Source organism: Anolis carolinensis, unplaced genomic scaffold (genome assembly GCF_035594765.1).
Source record: "Anolis carolinensis isolate JA03-04 unplaced genomic scaffold, rAnoCar3.1.pri scaffold_9, whole genome shotgun sequence".
Taxonomy (NCBI): Eukaryota; Metazoa; Chordata; class Lepidosauria; order Squamata; family Dactyloidae; genus Anolis; species Anolis carolinensis.
The window spans coordinates 23,037,043-23,055,320 of record NW_026943820.1 but is presented as its reverse complement, the minus strand read 5'-3'; the positions used below and the strand labels follow the sequence as shown (position 1 = coordinate 23,055,320).

At 34.4% G+C, this 18,278-nt stretch overlaps 1 protein-coding gene across 2 annotated transcripts in view; it reads right to left on the bottom strand.

Moving 5' to 3' along the window:
* Nucleotides 1-18,278, bottom strand: part of wwox (WW domain containing oxidoreductase) — a 651,703-nt gene that overhangs the window by 535,674 nt on the left and 97,751 nt on the right. The window contains exon 6 of one of the 2 annotated variants that reach the window (XM_008120186.3): nt 1,225-1,540. The exons of the other annotated variant lie outside the window; for it this stretch is intronic. Coding sequence (XP_008118393.1) covers nt 1,454-1,540 — 87 coding nt within the window. The 3' untranslated portion in view covers nt 1,225-1,453. Of the gene's footprint in view, nt 1-1,224; nt 1,541-18,278 lie in introns of those variants that run through there. 2 annotated transcript variants of the gene reach the window in all.

The window sequence follows — 18,278 nt, the reverse complement described above, 5'->3', positions numbered from 1 at the left end:
TTGCAATGAAGGCTGAATGTATGTGAACTACAACTCCACAACTCAAGGTCAATGCCCACCAAACACTCCCAATATTTTCTGTTGGTCATGGGAATTCTCTGTGCCAAGTATAGTTCAATTCCACCATTGGTTCAGAATGTTCTTTGATTGTAGGTGAACTATACATCCCAGCAACTACAACTCCCAAATGATCAAATTAATCCCCCCAACCCCACCAATATTCAAATTTGGGTGCATCCTGCATATCAGATATTTACATTAAGATTCATAACAGTATCAAAATTACAGTCATGAAGTAGCAACAAAAATCATTTTATAGTTGGGGGTCACCACAATACGAGCGACTGTATTAAGGGGTTGCACAATGCCCTGCCTCATGTACGGAGGAGGAGTTGTTTAAAGCTACAGACAATGCGGTTGCTGTTGCCCGCTTTTGGTCAAAAACTATTTAGTTGCTTGGGATTTCTTTTTTTAATTACTATTATTTTCATTATTTGAAATGTATTTCTTGTAAATGCTTTTGACACAAAATAAATAAAAGGGGTTGCAGCATTAGGAAGGTTGAGAACCAATGAACTAGTTCTTTCCTCTGCAGTCCCTCTTAAAATATATTATATTATATATTATATGTTAAATGTAATACAGTAGAGTCTCACTTATCCAAGCCTCGCTTATCCAAGTTTCTGGATTATCCAAGCCATTTTTGTAGTCAATGTTTTCAATATATCGTGATATTTTGGTGCTAAATTCGTAAATACAGTAATTACAACATAACATTACTGCGTATTGAACTACCTTATCTGTCAAATTTGTTGTATAACATGATGTTTTGGTGCTTAATTTGTAAAATCATAACCTAATTTGAGTTTAATAGGCTTTTCCTTATTATCCAAGACATTCACTTATCCAAGCTTCTGCCGGCCCGTTTAGCTTGGATAAGTGAGACTATACTGTATTACTAATAATATTACCATATAATGATATAGTACAATATAGTAATTTAATGCTTATATTGTGCTATGCTGATAATATTTTGTATGTACATTTGATTTGTAAGCTGCCCTGAGTCCCCTCCGGGGTGATAAAAGTGGGATATAAATGTAGTAAAATAATTAATTAATTAATTAATTAATTAAAATGGCAATAGAAACCTTATTTTTTTAGAAGGACTGCTTTGGTAATGGGATCTGTCATAACTAGTCTGAATTAAAAATAACAAACTACATAAGTCGTATCTCTTAGTTTAAAGCTGCTTCCTTCTTACACTTCTGATTTTAATTCCTCTATCGAATCTTTTATTCTCTTTTCAGTATACAGTAGATAGGTTGGTGTTCATTTCAAAGACTGACATTAAATTGAGGAAACCATTCATGTAGTAAATAAGTTAATTTGTTTCCACCCTAAAGATTAAAATATAGATTTTCTTTAAGTGTAGTATTTCAACACTGCATTTTCATCTCCGACTCAGTTTTCCTGATGATATTTTAAAACCAATTGAAATGTTGTATATGTATGGTGATTTTCTGTCCATGGAGAAGTTCTGCAAGAGAAAGACAATTGCAAAAGATATGGTAAGAGTTGTTGTTGTTGTTGCTGTTGTCTACCTTCAAGTCATTTCTGACTTTTGCTGACTATTGCAGGCAAGATTTGTTCAGAGTGGGTTTGTCATTGACTTCATCTGAAGCTTAGAGTGTGAGACCAATAGGTTTCCATGGCTGAGTGTCCAAATTTGGAATATCACAGACAAGGCTAGACAAGGTCACACTTCAATTTGTTGTTAACATTGTGTTGCAGTTTCCAACATCTTCCATGTAATTCAGGCTTTTGCAGAAATTTTAAATTTAGAGTGAAAACCTAACAAAATCCTAATTATTATTGGTATATTTACATGCCACTGAATAGCGTTTGACTCATGCTATGAACGAGATCCTCCAATCAATTACTAATATTTTAATTATTAATATTATTAATATGATTGATTTGTTCATTCCTCTAGTCCTATGTAATATGGACCAACTTCCAGTGGTGTCAGCATTTGATGATGGAATAGCACAAAGTATCACTTATCCAAGCCTCGCTTATCCAAGCTTCTGGATTATCCAAGCCATTTTTGTAGTCATTGTTTTCAATATATCATGATATTTTGGTGCTAAATTCGTAAATACAGTAATTGCAACATAACATTACTGCGTATTGAGCTACTTTTTCTGTTAAATTTGTTGTATAACATGATGTTTTGGTGCTTAATTTGTAAAATCATAACCTAATTTGATGTTTAATAGGCTTTTCCTTAATCCCTCCTTATTATCCAAGATATTCACTTATCCAAGCTTCTGCCAGCCCGTTTAGCTTGGATAAGTGAGACTCTACTGTATTTATTTTGCAGAGAAAACTCACTCGAGAAGAAAATTAATGAAGAATTGTATTGTTATCCTGATTTCTCATGGGAGAAGGGTTCAAAGCTTGGGAAAGCCTTCTTTCCCATCGAATATGGTAGATATAATTTCAATAGTTCTAGATAATAATAATAATAATAATAATAATAATAATAATAATAATAATAATAAAACTTTATTTATATACCGCCCTATCTCCCGGATGGGACTCAGGGCGGTTTCCAATCATAAAAACAACACAAACATTACATAGCAAACATAACAACACATTATTAAGCAAAGTAAAAATACAATTATAGAAATAAATAACACTTACATGACCTGATCAAGGGGACAGGAACCATAAACCCAATATATTAAAATGTATCATTTTAAGTTAGAGAAATCTTGTGCAATATATAGATATGATTGACCATATCAAAATTGCTAGATATGGCCAGACCCATTGCATCAAAACTGATGGTCTCTTTATCCCGAGTAAAACTATCCATTGTGATTGGGTCAACTAATTCTATTCAAGAAAGAATGGAAGGAATACTTAAGTTTGCTGTTCATGTTAATTTTATTGAAGCGATAATACCTGAGTCAATTTTGATAGTGTTAACTCCTTTATCAATATGTTTTCAGTGATGAGTAGCATCTTAATGAGAAGCTCTCATTAGTATTGCTTATTATGATGCCCTAGAAAAATAATTCCTATTATGATTCATGGGGTGTGCATAGGAACATGAGCTGCTATATATATACAGTAGAGTCTCACTAATCCAAGCCTCGCTTATCCAAGCCTCTGGATAATCCAAGCCATTTTTGTAGTCAATGTTTCCAATATATCGTGATATTTTGGTGCTAAATTCGTAAATACAGTAATTACAACATAACATTACTGCGTATTGAACTACTTTTTCTGTCAAATTTGTTGTATAACATGAAGTTTTGGTGCTTAATTTGTAAAATCATAACCTAATTTGATGTTTAATAGGCTTTTCCTTGATCAGTCCTTATAATCCAAGATATTTGCTTATCCAAGCTTCTGCCAGCCCGTTTAGCTTGGATTAGTGAGACTCTACTGTATATACTAATTTAGGCAATGCTTTTGATACGAAATAAATAAATAAAGCTGCTATATATAGTACAAGTATGCCTTTGAGGTGTGCAATGAACATTCTCTTTCCCTTCAATGGATTCCTGAAAATTGCATGATCATATACAGAAGGCAAATCATATACAGAAGCCTCGGGCTGTGGCGCAGGCTGGAGAGCAGCTGCAATGAATCACTGCAATGAATCACTCTGACCAGGAGGTCATGAGTTTGAGGCCCGCTCGGAGCCTATGTTTGTCTTGTCTTTGTTCTATGTTAAAAGGCATTGAATGTTTGCCTATATGTGTAATGTGATCGGGGTGAGAAGGGCGGAATATAAATGCTGTAAATAAATAAATAAATAAATTCTATTTTCATTAAAATACTTTCCCCCCAAATATTTGCTTCCTCCCAACAGAAGCAGATGGTTGCTATATGAACGCTTAGGTACTTCTTTATGCGGGGGGAGGGGCTAATTTAACTAATTTATGACACCATGAAAACTTCCAGCAGTGTGTGGAAGAATGAGGAAGTACTCCATCAAAGACTAGGTGTCACAAGTGGACGATGAAGTGGCATTTCCCCCTATGGCCAGAATCGAGCATACCCTCATGAAGCCGGAAGCTGGAAAATGTTAAATTGCCTCTGTGTCTGTGTCTGTATGTTGTATGTCTAATGACATTGAATGTTTTCCATCTATATATATATAAAAGGGTAATGGAATCACGGCACCAGACAAAATAACTAAACTAAACACCCCACAACCTCGAAAATTGACAGCACAACCTCTCATCCATGCTTCTACGTTCATACAACAAAAAGAAAAGAAAAATAAAGTCCTAGCCACAGCAACGCGTGGCTGGGCACAGCTAGTATATATATACATTGTGATCCGCCCTGAGTCCCCTTCGAGGTGAGAAGGGCAGAATATAAATACTGTAAATAAAATAAATAATAAAATATATGGTATGCACTATGCACAACCAGTGTCCTATCTACAAGCAGAGACCGACCAGCTTAATTTTAGTGCCATTACTACTATCATACATGTTTCTAGATCAGGCATGGGAAAACTTCAGCCCTCCAGGTGTTTTGATAGGCTGTTAGGAATTGTGGGAGTTGAAGTCCACAACACCTGGAGGGCCAAAGTTTGCCCGTGTCTATCTAGATCAAGCTTTTCATCACCTCAGATGTACTATTCATCTAAACCAAACTCATAAGGAGTCACACGGAATACAAACAAATATTGGGAACTGCCATATATTATATCATCAGCCAGCCTTAATCCACAAATTCTGCATCCACGTTGTAAAAAATTTTTAAAGACCTCGTAAAGAGCAAATCTTTAATTTTCCCATTTTTATTTAAAGATTGCCATTTCATCACACCACTGTATATAAGGAGACTAGCTTTGCCCGGCCACGCGTTGCTGTATATATAATATTAATATTAATAATAATAATATGTTTTAATACAATGTAATAATAATTATAATTCACTATTATAATTGTATATTTATATTACATGCAATATTACTAATAATATTGCAATATAGTTGTATAATATAATATATTGTATGTATATATACTTGTAAACCGCCCTGAGTCCCCTTCGGGGTGAGAAGGGCGGTATATAAATGTCACAAATAAATAAATAAATAAATAAATAAATAAATTTACTGTCCTGATTTTAGAGATTATATTGTTGTGTATTATTATATCACAATAATTATTACATATTATATTTATAATCTTATATTATCTGCTTAGAACTGGATTATACGAGGCCCCTTCTACACAGCTGTATAAAAAGCACACTGAAGTGGATTATATGGCAGTTTGGGATCAACATAATCCAGTTCAAAGCAGATAATATAAGAATATAAATGGGTAATATAGCTGTGTGGAAGGGCCTTGAGTCTACACTGCCATATGCTGTAATCCAGTTAAAATCTGATAATCTGTATTTTATAGGCAGTGTGGAAGAGGCCTAAGTGAGGCCTAACTCTGCCTGTCCCCTGGGCTGAGTGGGTTGCTAGGAGACCAAGTGGGCGGAGCTTAGCCTTCTAACTGGCAGCAATTGGATACAAACAATTATTCCTCTCCCTCTAATTAGGACTTTATTTGTCTTTTCTCCCTGTTCCCCGTGGTTGTATTCTTATCCTTTTCTCACCCCAAGTTTTAACTAAGTGTCTCATGCGGCCCACCCTGTTATATTGTTTTTTGTTTTTTGGTTGTTTTTTTTTATTTTGTGTTGCACTGTACATGATTATTTATTGTATTGTTTAATTGTATTATGATATGCTGTTTTTATATTTTGCTATATTGTACTGTTCTGGGCATGGCCCCATGTAAGCCGCCCCGAGTCCCCGTTGGGGAGATGGTGGCGGGGTATAAATAAAGTTTTATTATTATTATTATTGTTGTTGTTGTTGTTGTTGTTGTATGAACATAGAGGCACGGATGAGGGGTTGTGCTGCCAAGTGTAGTGTTTCTGGGATGTGTAGTTTTGTTGTTTTGTCCTAGGCCGAAATTTCATTACCCTTTTATATATATAGAAGATAGTCTTGAAGCATTGGAGTCCTGGGAGTTACAAGGGCTTTAGTTTTTTCTGCCAAAGAGTGCTGCTGCCTCACCAAACTACAAATTGCAGGATTCTATAGCATTGAGCCATGGCAATTAAACTGGTGTCAAACTGCATTAAACTCCACAATGTAGATGCTCCCTTACTTAGAGACGGTTCCTTCTAAGAGTTATTCTTTGGGACAATTATACCATGGAAATGTGAACTAGCAAATAAGGCAAGAAATGTTTTCAAACAACACAGGAAAGATAATCATGTTGTAAGATTAAATAGAATCTCTGTGCGGATGAGAGCCCTGATGATTTCCTGATGTACATTTTTTTTTAAAGATTCTTGGAATAAAAATGTAACTTTGTCTTATTATTTTAATCTTCTATTTTCTATCTGCATGGATCATTTATTTGTGAACTGGTTATTTCGGTGAAGGCTCAAAGGTAATTTCATGGTTTATGGCATTTATATTTGATGCTTTAATGAGTAAAACATATTATTTCCTAATACACGAAATAAAGCATCTTCCGTTTTATTTTCATTCTCTAAATATGGATGAAGTTTGGAGCAGTGAATACACCCAAGAAAATATATTATACCTTTCTACCACTCATGGGAAATATGAATATTTTGCAACTCAAAAAATCAGCATTCCTAGACTGATGAGAATGTTTTATTTTTAATGAACGTAAATGATGCTAATGAACTAAGCATTGTTTGTGCGACGTGGTTGCTGGCACATTTGAAAATACAATAACAGTATATTTACTTTACTGTGATTTAGTTCAGGAATTTATGCAGTCAAATGAATGTAAGAGCCTTGGGTAAAATTCACGCAGTATATTGCCTCTCAGAGGACTGTGCACAAACACTTTTAAGAGTCAACTGGGAGCTCACATGGTCAGATAGATTAAAATTTGTCCAGCCCCGACTTTCTATGTTCATTAAACTTTATATTCTCTTAGGATGGCTTTAATCTTGACTTTTATGGTTCGGTCTGGCCTTAAGGATATTGAGAAAGGGAATGGATGATCAGAAAAAATACTTCTCATTTTTTCAGAAGACATACCGTATATACTCGAGTATAAGCCGACCTGAATATAAGCCGAGGCACCTAATTTTACCACAAAAAAAACTAGGAAAACATTGACTCCAGTATAAGCCGAGAGTGGTAAATTTCAGAAATAAAAATAGATACCAATAAAATTACATTAATTGAGGCATCAGTAGGTTAAATATTTTTGAATATTTACATCAAGCTCAAATTTAAGATAAGACAGTCCAACTCTGATCAAATCATTATTCTCGTCTTCTTCAATGTAAATGTGCTTATGTATTCTTTTAATAATAATAGAGTAAAATAATACATGTAATAATAATAATAATAATAAATTATACAGGAAAATAATACATGTAATAATAGAGTAAAATAATAAATGCAATAATAATATTACCAGAGTGAAATAATAAATGTATTAATAATAATTAATAATAGAGTAAAATAAATGTAATAACAGAAACAATAATAAAGAAAAATAATAAATGTACCATATATTCTCAAGTATAAGCTGACCCAAATATAAGCCAACCAGGACCCTCACCCGAGTATAAGCCGAGGGGGACTTTTTCAGTCTTAAAAAAAGGGCTGAAAAACTAGGCTTATATTCGAGTATATACAGTATTTGAGGGTCCTGGTTGGATTATATTTGGGTCAGCTTATACTCGAGAATATATAGTACATTTATTATTTTTCTCTATTATTGTTGCTATTATTACATTTATTATTTTTCTCTATTATTGTTGCTACTATTACATTTATTTTACTCTATTTATATTATTATTAATAATACATTTACTATTTTACTCTGATATTATTATTATATTTATTATTTTACTCTATTTATTGCTACATGTATTATTTTACTGTATTATTATTATTAAAAGGGTACATAAGCACATTTACATTGAAGAAGATGAGAATAATGATTTGATCAGAGTTGGACAATCTTATCTTAAATTAGAGCTTTATGTAAATATTCAAAAACATTTAACCTACTGATGCCTCAATTAATGTAATTTTATTGGTATCTGTTTTTATTTCTGAAATTTACCACCCTCGGCTTATACTGGAGTCAATGTTTTCCCAGTTTTTTGTGGTAAAATTAGGTGCCTCGGCTTATATTCAGGTTGGCTTATAATAATAATAATTATTATTATTATTATTATTTTATTTTTATACCCCGCCCCATCTCCCCGAAGGGACTCGGGGCGGCTTACATGGTGCCAAACCCAGTCCACAACAATAAAACAAAGCAATAAAACAGATAAATAACAATAAAAACAAGTAACTCAAGTATATACAGTATATTGCACTATGTAACAAAATTTGAAAAATGTTCTGTTCCTCGTTTGAAAGGGTTATTTCCTGTTAAAGTGTGCAGTACTTAATTTGAAAGTAGTTGTTCTACTCCTGAAACTTTGTTTTTGTGGCTGCCCTAAACTAGGTTGAATTGGTTGAGACTCTATCATATATTCATTGAAAAGCTGTAGCAAATCTATAGCCTGGAAAATTCACAATAACCCTGTGATTCCGGCCATGAAAGCCTTTGGCAGCATATAGCAAAATGTGCTGCAGGATGTTTCACAAAAACAAAGATGTTGCAATTTAATAATAATAATAATAATAATAATAATAATAATAATAATAATAATAACAACAACTTTATTTTTATACCCCGCCCCATCTCCCCGAAGGGACTCGGGGCGGCTTACATGGGGCCTGGCCCGATAAAACAAACAAATAACAGTAACAAAGCAATAAAACAATTATCCCAGTAAAAAACATCAACATGAATAAAAACAATCATTAAAATCAACAAGCAGGATACAGTATTAAAAACAGGAGATAACCTTTTTACATGTTTTTATGATATGAGTACCAATTACGAAATGATATTTATAACCCAGGAACAAAAATCGGTGTTATACGGTGTTATAGCATAGAAGCTTTCATAGACTCCTGAGCATAAGAAAACTTATGCCACAATAAATTTGAGGTGTCACAAGGATCTTTGTTGTGTTTTTCCCCCACTTTCAGTTCTACTCACTCAATACAACAACTTCATTCTCTTTTTCTTTTTCTGTCTCGACTCTGCTTTAGTTGTTCAATTCATAACATAAACAGAAAGGTATCATAAGGGTCACTGCATGTGTCACTTAGAAATTGAAATTTCATTTTAATTTGATTACCTATGCCTGTAATTGCACTGCTATGTATGTTGAAACGAGTTTGGAGTAAGCAAAAATATTGCCTAAATAATTGACTTTTAAGAATTTTTTTTAAAAGCTTCCCACCTAACAACTCTAGCTTATACAATCTGCAGTGCTGTAAAAGCATTTTTCCCCTAGATACGGTCCCTAAATAATTAAGTTGTTCCTTTTACCATACTTCCTATGTTATAGAAGTCATTTTCCCACAATGAATCAATAACTCATTCCTTATGTCTGTCATTTTTCTCCATTTATCTGAATGGACTGAAGTCGGACACTGCAAGTTACATTACCTTTGAATTATATGAGCAATTTAAAATTCAAAGTACTGCACTAAGGAGTTTTTCAGACTGATGCCTCTACAGTTTTTCTCTCTCTTTCTCGTCTTACAAAAGGAAAATAAACCTAGCCATTTCCATTATAAAAAATAAAGTAAAATAAAACACACAATATATTCACAATATATTATTCACAATATATACTAATTTAACCAGACAGTGCTTTAGATTATATGTTGTATCTTCTTATTTCAGGAAACCAAATATATAGTAATTTAGAAATGTATTCCCATTCTAAACCTCACAACTGACATTAAAAAAGGATTCCACCGATTTCTTTTGAAAAAATCAAAACCTAAAACTCTTTAAGTGTGTCTTCCAACACATTTTAGATCTACATAGCACACCAAAAATGTACTTTGAAATATGAAAACACCAAAACAAATCTTCGCCCTAAACATTAGAAATTTTCAAGTAATAGTAATAATAAAAACAATAATCTAGGAAGCAAAACAATTTTGCTTCTGGGGTTTTTATTCTTATCTCTTTCTCACCCCAAGTTTTAACTGAGTGTTCATGTGGCCCGCCCTGTTATATTGCTTTTTTGACTTTGTGTTGTACTGTACATTATTATTTATTGTATTGTTTAATTGTATTATGATATGTTGTTTTTATATTTTGCTATATTGTATTGTCCTGGGCATGGCCCCATGTAAGCTGCCCCGAGTCCCCGTTGGGGAGATGGTGGCGGGGTATAAATAAAGTTTTATTATTATTATTATTATTATTTCTTTAAAAAATAACACTGTGCAGATATTAGCCTAAATTGTAACAAATACTGAAAAAAGATAAAAGCCAGCCCTTAAACAACATAAGTCTGCATAACTGATATCACTTTAATTAATTATCCTATCTCTAAATAATAACATGTAAGTTGCTTGTATTATTTAAAATTCATATGACACCAGCATAGTTTTAAAGCATTTAAAATATAACAAAGAATAAGAAAGTGCAGTGCTCTATATACAAAGACTCTTCCACGGCAACCATTAAACAGGCAAACATCCATTCAGAATAGAAATACAGTAGAGTCTTACTTATCCAACACTCGCTTATCCAACATTCTGGATTATCCAATGCATTTTTGTAGTCAATGTTTTCAATACATCGTGATATTTTGGTGCTAAATTTGTAAATACAGTAATTACTACATAGCATTATTGCATATTGAACTACTTTTTCTGTCAAATTTGTTGTATAACATGTTTTGGTGCTTAATTTGTAAAATCATAACCTAATGTGATGTTTAATAGGCTTTTCCTTAATCCCTCCTTATTATCCAACATATTCGCTTATCCAACGTTCTGCCGGCCCGTTTATGTTGGATAAGTGAGACTCTACTGTAATAAGTGAACTGTATTTTTTATGGGAGGGAGGTCCCAACTTGGAAGAACTGTGATCTGTTCTCACCAAATGTGCTTTTGATGATGGTGGTCCTAAGGGAAAGCCTGACCCATGAATCTCAAAATTCAGATAGGTTAAGATAGAGAGATGACATCTTTCAGCTTCATCTACCATACAGCACTTTATAACCAGAACTTTGAATTGTGCTCAGTTCAAAGTTATTGAAACATGGGAATTGTACGTGATCTACACCCATAGAGAGCCAACTTTCACAAACAGTCCATCTGTCAAAAGTTTTAAGCTGGTCAGAATACAGATCACAGCATTTTGGACCTGCTGAAGCTCTCAAATAGTTTCCAAAGGCAACCACACACAAAGCAAATTATGGTGATCCAAGCACATGTGGCCAAAGCATGTTTTCCTGTGGCCTGATCACACAACACCAAGGATCTTATCACTACCTTGAGAGGTTTTTTTAATTAAGTACTTGTGATTCATAGAATCATAGAATTGGAAGAGACCATGTGGGCCATCTAGTCCAACCCCCTGCCATGCAGGAAAAGCGCCATCAAAGCACCTCTCACAGATGGCCATTGTGCCGTCACGCCTGGGGCTATAACTCTTAGCAAAACAGGCATGGACATGACATCTTTCCCCAGGGGATTGCTTCTTGCCCTCCTTTAGGAAAGCTGGAATTTCCCAAGGATCAAAATACTGTAGATAACTCAAAACTGGTTTTATTGTTCACAAAAGGTTATCCCTTTAAGGCAATAAGCTGGAAGTTTCAAAGGGGTAAAGGAAAATATACATTACAGTCTTTGGTTGTCTTAAATCCAAGGAGCTCTGCAGCTGAGAAGCTTTTCCAGGTCCCTCTTTCTCAATGGCTGTGAATGCCGGAGCAATCCTCAGCCTCAGTCCAAATGGCCTATGTTTGAAGACACAGAGTCTTCCTCTGGTGCCAAAGAACTGATCTGAAGGTGCTTGAGACTCCTCAACGTCGTCCAGGTTGGCCTGAACATGAAGCATAAGTCTCAAGGGTAAGAACCTCAGAATTGGTGCTGAGAGGTAACTTAATCAAGGGCTTTTAGAGCCAAGTCTCTCTCTCACATCCATCTAATAGAAAGCTTGATGGTGGAATAAAAAAGGAAACACTGACCCACTCCAGGAAAGGGTGGAGTCAAACAATTGAGCTGAGGAAGCAATATAACTGATGCAAACAACATTGATTGACAGGTATAAATAACCAATCAATCCAACTACATTTACAGGGTGAAGGCAAAATCAGGCATGATACAACAATTAAAATCTTGCAAGTTACAGTTCAACATATAGACGGCACCACTCGCGCCGTCACAGCCATCCAACCATTCCTTCTTGATCTCCACCGCTTCAATCAGCCATTAAATAATATGCAAATCTGTGGCCTCTTTTCCATGATATCTAAGTGGCCAGTCATGCTTACCTTTTCAACTTTTTCTTCACTTCCATAAACTCTGTTCATTACATTGTTGGGCTCTAACTCTTCATTGGCTCTGAGGCTATCAAACAACAAAAATCTAATTCTTGCTTCATCTTATTAAAGTTAGACATGTCACTCATAAACTGCATTTTGCGAGACCCTGATAGTCCCTCGTTTCCAAACACCTCTTTCTTTTAGTTAGCTTGGCACAAAACATTTCACATCCATACGTTTACCACTATAGTGATCATTCCCTAGTGATACGGTAGAGAAAATGAGGATACATGAAAAAGTCCAACTTCCTGCTGAATACTAGCCTTGCATGAGATAACATTGCATCAACCTATTATATCAATGATGGGCAACCTTTTGCGCTTGGTGTGTCAAAATTCACCAAAAAAACCTAGCATGACTTGGGTGGTGTGTCACTTCGAGAAAAAAACCATAATTTCACAATATGTATAGTTTAAATAACAAATATATATAATTGTAATATACAACTGTATTCAATAAATCAAAAACTATTTACTACCATTATTTCCATGTACAACAATCTATGGTACCTCTTGCAGTTTCCAGGCTGATTTCTCTCTATTCTAGTTTCAATGTAGTCATGAGCAATGAATAATATAATAATAATATAATAGTAATAATATAATAATATACTACAATAATAATAGAATATATATATATATATATATATATATATATATATATATATAATGTAATGTGCATAATTCCCATGAAGTAAACAACAAAACCACTGGACCAAATCACACCAAATTTGGGCACAAAAGACATTAGTCATCCAATCAATCTGCATGCAGCAGCGTGTAAAAATGGCTAGGCGTGTCAGTGCTGACACGTGTGTCATAGGTTGGCCATCACTGTATTATATTCTTATGTATTTTCTAAAAATATTTCATTTTTTAAAAATACAAAATGAAATTAAATACTATTCCAAAATCCACAGCTTGGAATAATGATTGGATAATATTGCCTCCGCACTTTCCCCTCCCTTTTCTGAACAGAAATATGTTGATAATCTCATTCATTGATTGTTACATTGCTGAAAATCAATTTATTTTGCACTGCCAAACATTTCTCTATGTATCTTGCACTGTGCAAGTATTTCTTTGTACAGAAATCTGCTTTGAAAAACACTAGAAAAGACATGGAATTATTCAAATTACAATTGATCTCTTTGATATAATAGTACAGTGTTAACATGGCATTTCAAACCAACCTGTTTTTATGTTTCAAAGGAGAATATAAGTAACGGTAAGAAGACTTATAAACAAAAGATATCTCCCCCCCCCCCCCCAACAGCAGAACTGTTGTTCTTTTTCATGTAGACTTCCCTAGATCAAAATATTATTTAGCTTTAAATCAAAGAATATGTTATCATAGTTAGGACCAACGGTACTAGAAAGTAAAAAACTCCTCATCTGGGGCTGTATTATTTGGTGAAAAAAACCTACTTCAAAACATTAATCAAATTTTTCGCCTACTGGGCAGCCATATGGTAAAGCAGCATGTGAATCTCACAAACTTGCTGATCTCCTGTAACTGGGTGCTATTAATTACGCCTGCTGCATCCATCTCTTGGATTTTGCTTTGTGAAGAAAGTATTTATTGCAACAGCTTTTACAAAACAAGGGAATGAAAATCACAATTGATTAATGAGCTGAATGGAAATATTTCCGTTAGCAGATTTTTAAAATGAATCAGGATTAATACCATGGGTGAGAAACAACGCTTTAGCGAGCGTTTCACACAGGCGGTTTTATAAAAAAAAAAAAACCTTTCCCATTTTTAAGGAAAAGGTTTAAAGAAATATGCCCCACCCAGAATGATTCACTCTCCTGCCCGTCATGTCTGCATCTGCAATGCAAAGCAAAACAGGTGTGAAGATTATGACCTTTTTGGTCTGATCAACATTTCATTTGTATTGATTGTTTGCACTGATATCCTACCTTTGTGATAATGAATTCAGCAATAGATATACTGTATATACTTGAGTATAAGCCTAGTCTTTTTTAAAGACTGAAAAAGCCCCCCTCGGCTTATACTCGGGTGAGGGTCCTGACTGGCTTATATTTCGGTCAGCTCATACTCAAGAATGTATGGTACATTTATTATTTTTCTCTATTATTATTGGTATTATTACATTTATTATTTTTCTCTATTATTGTTGCTACTATTACATTTATTTTACTCTATTTTTATTATTATTAATAATGCATTTATTATTTCACTCTAATCTTATTATTATTGCATTTATTATTTTACTCTATTTATTATTACATGTATTATTTTCCTGTATTAATTATTATTATTATTATTATTATTATTATTATTATTATTATTATTATTATCATTATCATTATTATTACATGTATTATTTTACTCTATTATTATTAAAAGGATACATAAGCACATTTGCATTGAACAAGATTAGAATAGTGATTTGATCAGAGTTGGACAGTCTTATCTTAAATTTGAGCTTTATGTAAATATTCAAGAACATTTATCCTACTGATGCCTCAATTAATGTAATTTTATTGGTATCTATTTTTATCTCTGAAATTTACCACTCTCAGCTTATACTTGAGTCAAAGTTTTCCCAGATTTTTTGTGGTAAAATTAGGTGCCTCAGCTTATATTCGGGTCGGCTTATACTCGAGTATATATGGTAGTCCTTTTTTTGCCACATAACAAACCTGCAAGGTAGGCCAGACTACGAGAGAGGGATCTATTCAATCATACTCATTGAGTATTATTGATGAGTAGCAAATGGAATTTGCATCTCCCAAATATTAATCTGACACTTCCAAAGGTTGGGTTGTCCTTATCCAAAATATTTGTAATTCCATAAATTTCATAAATTTTGGAATACCTGTATTTTATAATGTATATAAAAAGATATCCAGTAGATGGAATCAAGGCCTAAACATGGAATCTATCACCTTATTTGCATAGCCTGAAAACAATTTTACCCATAATATGTCATGAGACAAGATTTGCATTTATTTATTTATTTATTTATTTACAGTATTTATATTCCGCCCTTCTCACCCCAAAGGGGACTCAGGGTGGATTACAATGAACATATATATGGCAAACATTCAATGCCATCAGACAAACAATATACAGTATAGACAGACACAGAGGCATTTAACATTCCAGCTTAACGATTCCGGCCACAGGGGGAGCTGTTGCTTCACCATCCACTGGTGACTGTATTTCCTCATTCCTTTCTGGCATGTTGCTGGCAGTTTTATGGTGTTGTAAATTAGTTAAATTAGCCTCCCGCATAAAGCGTACTTAAATTTCCTACTTGGCAGATGAAACTGTCTTTTGGGCTGCGTAGGTAACACAGCAATCCGGGCTATTTAATCATCGGGAGCTTAACCCGTCCCGGGCTTCGAACTCATGACCTCTTGGTCAGTAGTGATTTATTGCAGCTGGTTATTAGCCAGCTGCGCCACAGTCCAGCTATATAGAACCATCAGAAAGTTAAGGTGTTGCTTTTTCTTCTGGAACATGCCATACAGCCCGGAAAACATACAACAACCCTGTTACTCTCTCTGCCACCCATGCAGACAAGTTGGGATTTTGGAGTATTTTACATTTCAAAATTCTGGATAAGAAATGCACGATGTGGACCATGATACCACATTACCAAAATGCTGGGCTGGTAGTATTCATCAGGAGGATTCTTCCTATATGGACACTTTTATCCCTGCATCCTGCTATGTCAACTTCTTTCACTAAACTAGTTTCTCCATACCTCACAACCTCTGAGGATGCCTGCCATAGATGTGGGCAAAACATCAGGAGAGAATACTTCTGGAACATGGCCATACAGTCCGGAAAACATACAACAACCCAAATGTAATATTTCCGCATTGAATCTGTGTTTTAAAGTAGGAAGCCATGCTGGCATTTTGACTAAGTACAAACATTTTATATAAAGAGAAATAAAATAAGAAACAATGAGAATGTATCGATAATAGCCATACCACTCACAAAATGGGCCAATAATTTGATTTTTAAAAGGAAGACATGGAAAGCTGTTAACTTCAACAACTCGATACTGGAATACACACTTTCAACTAATGGCACTTGCTTACAGTTTGAACAAAAACTGCCAAGAAGTTTTAATGAGCATCCCTAAAACGTGTCCCATAGACCTTTCTTTTGAGGGACATTTACACCCCTGCCTCGCACAACGGCTGTCTGCTTAAAAGTTTAAAGAGATAACAAAATGTTTAACAAGATACAAACCTCAGAGATCATTAATCAATATGTTCGATGTTATTTGTGATAATTCATCATGACATGATATTAATGACTTACTGTACCCTTCAGAGGTGAGATTAATGCAAATGAGCAGCCACAATTAACTTTACTGCTCCCAACTCACAGGAATGGACAGATGATTATAAATGACAACTATATGTCAATTACAATATCCAATAAAGTGAAGCTTGGAGGGCTATCTATCTACTTTTATAGCTTTTCCTTGATGGGATTGAATTTAGCTCAGCCCACTGTTGTCAGAGAAACATCACTGTTTTCAAGGAGGATAATTTCCAAATTCCGATCTTTTAAAAGAGGGCCTTGGAAAAAAATATGTACACCGAAGGATATTGTTTGAATGTTTGAAAACGGCAGGAAACCAAGAGCAGATGCTGGATTCTTCATGAGCTAAAAGAAAATTATGTCTGTTTTCAAATTGAAACAGTAAGGCAATGAAGAAAATAACCTGCCCTGCTGTGTAATATATTTATTCAATTAAACAAAAACACATTAACAGAGCATCCTGGAAGACCTTTCATTTGGTAGCTTGGTTTGTTTCAGTGTAAGCCACGGGGAGGTTAGAAACATGGGAGTGCCGATTTGAACTTCCTTTGCGTGTGATACATTCTTGAATTAGAAAAAGATAAAATGTAAGCGTTGAGAGGCCAAACAGGAAAATTTAAAGGCCTAAGTGTAAAAACTTCTGCTGGTTTTATTAAGTTATTCAAACTATGTTCGTATCAATTCCCAGCCAAGAAGGACTCATGAGGCAATAAACAAATAAAAACCAATTAAACAATAGCATCATGAAAACATTTTTAAACATATTACAGTACTTCATCCCCAACCAAAAAAATCTCTTAAAAGCAAGCTAAAAACAATTCTAGAATCCAGTGCTGAAATAGTTAAATAACAATTTCAAACAGTGAATGTCACACTGAATTGCACTGCTTTGCCTGCCTGCTGGAAACTTAAAAGAGATGAGGATAGTCTGTATATAGTCATGTTTGAGTGTAGAAATTTTGATCAAAAATGACTGAAAAGACTGTGTTGAAATATCCATGGGTCACAATAAAAGTACTGTAATAATATTAATAACAACAACAACAACAACAACAACAACAAGAAAAACTCAGCCACTATCAGGACCTCAAAATTGAACTTCAAAGACTCTAGCAGAAACCAGTGCAGGTGGTCCCGGTGGTGATGGGCACATTGGGTGCCGTGCCAAATGATCTCAGTTGGCATTTGGAAACAATAGGCATTGACAAAATCATGATCTGCCAACTGCAAAAGGCCACCCTACTGGGATCTGCACGCATCATCCGAAAATACATCACACAGTCCTAGACACTTGGGAAGTGTTCGACTTGTGATTTTGTGAAACGAAATCCAGCATATCTATCTTGTTTGCTGTGTCATACAACGTCGTTGTGTCAATAATAATAATAATAATAATAATAATCTTTATTTTTATATCCCGCCCCATCTCCCCGAAGGGACTCGGGGTGGCT